This window comes from Arachis ipaensis, chromosome B10 (genome assembly GCF_059453495.1).
Source record: "Arachis ipaensis isolate K30076 ecotype BB chromosome B10, ASM5945349v1, whole genome shotgun sequence".
Taxonomy (NCBI): Eukaryota; Viridiplantae; Streptophyta; class Magnoliopsida; order Fabales; family Fabaceae; genus Arachis; species Arachis ipaensis.
In genome coordinates, this window is record NC_142435.1 from 102,082,231 (window position 1) to 102,088,230 (window position 6,000).

General features: G+C 44.3%; 1 protein-coding gene across 1 annotated transcript; it reads left to right on the forward strand.

The window, feature by feature from the left end:
- Positions 1–2,289: 2,289 nt before the first annotated feature.
- Positions 2,290–4,836, forward strand: LOC148581109 (uncharacterized; the record flags this gene model as incomplete). The annotated part of the gene is made up of 1 exon (XM_088492308.1): positions 2,290–4,836. A coding segment is annotated over one exon (2,547 nt), but the record flags the coding sequence as incomplete, so codon positions are not given.
- Positions 4,837–6,000: the final 1,164 nt, after the last annotated feature.

Below are 6,000 nucleotides of genomic sequence, written 5' to 3' on the forward strand. Positions count from 1 at the left end.
AGGAGAATTAATAACACTATCTAGATTCTGAGTTCCTACAGATGCCAATCATTCTGAACTTCAAAGGATAAAGTGAGATGCCAAAACTGTTCAGAAGCAAAAAGCTAATATCCCCGCTCATCTAATTAATACTGATCTTCATAGATGTTTTTGGAATTCATTGTATATTCTCTTCTTTTTATCCTATTTGATTTTCAGTTGCTTGGGAACAAGCAACAATTTAAGTTTGGTGTTGTGATGAGCGGATAATTTATACGCTTTTTGGCATTGTTTTTAGTATGTTTTTAGCATGTTTTAGTTAGTTTTTATTATATTTTTATTAGTTTTTATTTAAAATTCACTTTTTTGGACTTTACTATGAGTTTTTGTGTTTTTCTGTGATTTTAGGTTTTTTATGGTTGAAATTGATGCTGTTGGATTCTGACCTCCCTACACTCGAAGTGGATTTTCTGGAGCTACAGAAGCCCAATTGGCGCGCTTTCAATTGCGTTGGAAATAGACATCCTGGGCTTTCCAGCAATATATAATAGTCCATACTTTGCCCGAGATTTGATGGCCCAAACCGGCGTTTAAAGTCAGCTCAAGAATTCCCAGCGTTAAACGCCGGAACTGGCACCAAAGTGGGAGTTAAACGCCCAAACTGGCACAAAAGCTGGCGTTTAACTCCAGGAAAAGTCTCTGCACAAAAATGCTTCAATGCTCAGCCCAAGCACACACCAAGTGGGCCCGGAAGTGGATATTTACGTCATTTTCTCATTTTTGTAAACCCTAAGCTACTAGTTCTCTATAAATAGGACCTTTTGCTATTGTATTTGGAGAGGAATCTTTGAGTAGTTCTATGCTACCTTAGATCACGTTTTGGGGCTGGCCTCACGGCCATGCCTAGACCTTGTTCTTATGTATTTTCAACGGTGGAGTTTCTACACACCATAGATTAAGGTGTGGAGCTCTGCTGTACCTCGAGTATCAATGCAATTAGTATTGTTCTTCTATTCAATTCAGCTTGTTCTTATTCTAAGATATCACTTGTTCTTCAACTTGATGAATGTGATGATCCGTGACACTCATCATCATTCTCACCTATGAACGTGTGTCTGACAACCACCTCCGTTCTACCTTCGATTGAGTGTTTATCTCTTGGATTCCTTAATCAGAATCTTCATGGTATAAGCTAGAATTGATGGCGGCATTCTTGAGAATCTGGAAGGTCTAAACCTTGTTTGTGGTATTTTGAGTAGGATTCAAGGATTGAATGACTGTGACGAGCTTCAAACTCGTGATTGTGGGGCATTAGTGACAGACGCAAAAGAATCACTAGATTCTATTCCGACATGATCGAGAACCAACAGGTGAATAGCCGTGCTGTGATAGAGTGCGTTGAACATTTTCACTAAGAGGACAGGATTGTAGCCACTGACAATGGTGATGCCCAATATACAGCTTTCCATGGAAAGGAGTAAGAAGGATTGGATGAAGACAGTAGGAAAGCAGAGAGACGGAAGGGACAAAGCATCTTCATACGCTTATCTGAAATTCTCACCAATGAATTACATAAGTATCTCTATCTTTATTTTATGTTTTATTTATCTTTTAATCATTCATCCTCCATAACCATTTGAATCCGCCTGACTGAGATTTACAAGATGACCATAGCTTGCTTCATACCAACAATCTCCGTGGGATCGACCCTTACTCACGTAAGGTTTATTACTTGGACGACCCAGTGCACTTGCTGGTTAGTTGTGCGAAGTTGTGATAAAGAGTTGATATTACAATTGAGCGTACCATGTTGATGGTGCCATTGATGATCACAATTTCGTCCACCACATACATGCAAGCTAACTATGTCTCAAGTGCTTTGGAAACAAGCAACTTCCAATAACTTTGCAGGAACCTTCTGAAAAAAATGGTGCACCATCATCCAAGGAAGTGAAGGAGCAAAAACTATGGATGAGGACAACAAGGGGATAGCAAGAAAATATCACCCGAATGTTGTGTTGTTACTTAGTTCCATATACTTAAAATGCTAAAACATGGAAGTCCAAAGGAACTTGATTTAGATAATTAGAGTTTAATGTTGCTTATTTGCTCTTGTCACATGTGTGCTGTCTAGATGTCACTGCATCCTTACTTTGCTTACTTGTATGCTTGTCCTTTCTAATCAAATAAAAAGAGAATGTGTGTTATCAAAGACCAGAGTGGAGTTCATATTGTGGAGTAAATTCCTTAGTTTGTGATGTGGTCATAAGTTAGCTAAATTGGTTCAACCACAAGGTGGGAAGATAACCACAAGTTTGGAATCGAGAACAGTATCTTCGGTTGGAACAGGAATCTTTCACTGTCTTTGTAGACCGATTACCCAATGATATCTCAAAGCACGAATTGTTTGAGTTGTTTGGATGGACGGGGAGAATCAATGACATCTACCTCTCAAGGAAAACGAGGAATGGAATTGTTTATCTGTTTGCGTTCATAAGATATACAACGAAAGGAGGGGCTTTGAAAGCAATTACGGAAATGAATCATATGCGATTAAGGGGTAAGGAGATCTTTGTGGGAGAGGCTAAATACAGAAGAGATATGTCAAAGCAACAGAAGGCGATGGACGTCGAAGCACCGCCGCGGAGAGCGATTGTTAGCGGAGCTGGTAGGAGGGAATATCATGGTAGGATTGGGCAAAATCTGAATGTAAGTAGGCGTGCAAATGAAGATGAGGGGGATTGTGGTGGTAGTTCCGATCAAACCAGGGATCGTTTGGTAAAAATGAAATCGATCGACACTGGGGTTGAAACCCAAGGGAATGGTGGGATGAAGGAAGTGGAAGTCTCAGTGATACCAGATAATTTGATTTGGCTACAGAAGAGCCTCATAGGGAGTGCCACAACAGCTATTGACTATCATTTGTTGAAAGAAATAGCAAGTACGGAGTGGCCCAAGGTAGTTAAAGTGTGTGACATGGGGGCGTACAAAGCCATGTTGACCTTTGATAGTGCTACTAGCTTGGAAGATGCACTGGTCACTGGTTTGGACAGTCTACTGCAGTTCTTTGTTAGTGTGAGCCGATGGGAAGAGCATGTGCGCTGCGATAAGAGAAGAGTGTGGATTGAGTGCATCGGACTTCCACTACAGGTTTGGTCGGACGATACGTTCTATAAGATTGGAAGTCTGTGGGGTGATGTGGTGTGTTGTGATGAGGTTACAAGCTCTTGCTCGTCGTTTGGCGCTGGACGAGTCCTGGTTGATACGTGCAAGCTTGACGTCATTCATGAATGGGTTCGTGTTATGGCTGGAACGACGGGTTTTGATATCTTGGTCACGGAAAAGGGAAGCAATGCCTCTCGGGTAGCAGGGCGGGTGATGAAGGATGGGTCGGCGGGAACCGGTGGTTTCTCAGTAGAAGCTGATCATTCAACTGGGGACAGTTTAAGACATGTTGATGGTTATCAGAGTCACCTGCAGCGGCTGGGATGGGATGCAGAGGCGGAATTGCTGGCTTTGGCGGTTAGGGAGGACGATCAGCAGAGGGGTAGAGTCGTCATTCATCCAGAGGATTTGAATGAGTGGAGTAACGGATTTTTAGTTTCAAAAACGGTAACAGCAGTAAGTAAGGAATTTAATTCCAATGAGAAAATTGCTGCAACAACGGGATCCCCGGCTATCAGTGAGGAGATTGACTCGGAACAGACTATATCCTGGGATTATGATAGAGGTTTTATAAGGGATGGGGCTGGTTTTTTGAGTAAGGCTGAAAGGGGTTTGGAAGGCATTAAGCCCAATAATCATAAAACTAGCACTGAGACCCATTTTCCACGTACCAACGCCAAGGGTGTGAGATTGGGCCATCACCAAAAAGCCCAAAATGCTGTTCCTCATGATGTATCGGGTGGGGACTGGGTCGGAGGTAGGTTGGCTGGGCTGGGTTCAATGAAGAGGACAGAGGGCTACGTGGATGGGGAACCGAGTTGTGGCTTTGACCAGGTTAAAGACGGCGCTGCCATCACCATCGACGGGAGCATGCCGGCGGGTTTGAAGAAGATTGCGACGACGAAGGGGGAGAGAGGGAAGGGGTGCCAGGATGCGGATGGCAATGGAGGACAACTCCGAGTGACGTCCCCTGGAGGCGGTGTTGATGGGGACCACGCGCTGCTGGATGCGATGATTAATGGTGATAAAGGGAGGGGGAGCCATGGAGTGGAGGTTGACGACAGCCAAGCAAGGTCGAGGAAACTGGCGGTGGGCATTGATAGGGAAGACGCAGCGCGGGCGCAGAAGGGAAATGGGGGTGAGCCTGGGTTCGCTGGGACGAGACAAGTCCTGAGTGGAGAAGTCGTAGGGGTGACTCTCGCTGGAGGGGGGACTGAGGGGAGTGCCATGCGGGACCGAGGAGGGCTGCTCAGGGACTGGTCTAGAGAGAAAACTGGTTCGGGTCTTGGTGGGTACGGTGATGTTGATGCACGACTTAATACAGGACAGTGCGATGAGGCTGGTTCCGAAGCAGTTGAGGCTGACGAAGCAGTGGCGGAGTCTGAGTTGGAAAAGGATGACGAAGTGGAGGATTCAAATGGCTTGGAATTTAACAATTGTGATGCTGGGAGTGAAGCGATCTCGGAAACGCCAGACAAAAGAGCGAAGGAAATGTGCGAAAACAGGAAGGCATGGGAGCTTGCTGTAGAGTCTGGAGCAGTGCAGTATGATGAGGAGGATGACATAATGGCGATATTGCAAGCACAAAATGAAGTAATCGCTCAGAAGAAAAAGCTAGCGAAGCAGAAGGAGAAAGCTAGGAGAAGTCGCCCGAAAAATCGTAAAAAAGTGTGTATAAATGTGTTAAAATGAATTTTAGCTCTTGGAATATCAGGGGGTTGGCGGGAATAGGAAAATTCAGTATGGTGAAGAACTTTAGGCGGAAATTTAATCTGAATATGCTAGGCTTGTTAGAGACAAAGAAAGTAGCTTTGACTATGTTTGAAGTAGCCCAACTTTGGGGAAATGATGCAGTTAAGTGGGAGTTTGTAGGAGTGGAAGGGGCGTCGGGAGGTATGTTGTTGATGTGGGATGAAGCAATGTTTAAGATGCATAACTGTTAAAAAGGGGATAGATGCTTATGTATGGATGGTGTGTTGTTGAATAATAACTTTCATTGTGCTTTCTGCCTAGTATATGGTGCACATGTGAGGGAGGAGAAGCTGTTGGTATGGGAAGAGTTGAGCTTTTTAGCCGGGTTATGCCAAGTACCGATATGCTATCTAGGGGACTTCAATGAGGTTACTCAGGTGGAAGAGAGGAAAGGGGCTGTTTCGTTGTCGGCATCTGCAATAGAGTTTAACTCATGTATTCATGATATGGAGTTAGTCGACCTAGCGCTGACTGATCGAATGTTCACTTGGTTTAGAGGTCAGTCTTGCAGTCGCATTGACAGGGTGCTGGTTAGTCTGGAGTGGTTAGAAGAATTTCCGGATATAAGGTTGAGAGGAGGGCCTAGAGGTTTATCTGACCATTGTCCTTTGATTGTGGATGTGACACGGATGAGAGGGGGGCCAAGACCGTTTCGGAGCCTGGATTCTTGGTTTTCTCACGAAGGATTCCGACGAATGGTAAAGGAGGAGTGGAGGAACTTGGGGGATTCTTCATTTATGGATAAGTTGAAGGGGTTGACAGTCCCACTTGGGAAATGGCACAAGGAGAATTTTGGAAACATGGATATGAGGATTAAAAAGTTTGAAGAAGAGATAAAGATAGTCGATGACTTGGTGAGCAACGGAGTGTATGATGAGACTATGGAAGCTAGAAGAAAGGCACTTGTAAGCTCATGCAAGAAGTGGTATATTCCAAGGGAACTTCATTGGAAGCAGATGTCCCGATCCAGGCATGCTAAGGAGATAGACAAAAATACTCGATACTTTCACAACTTAGCCTCAGCTCGGAGGGGGAACAATCATATTGATGCTTTAATGATCAATGGAAGATTAGTGCGGAATCAGGCCAGGATCAAGGTTGCTA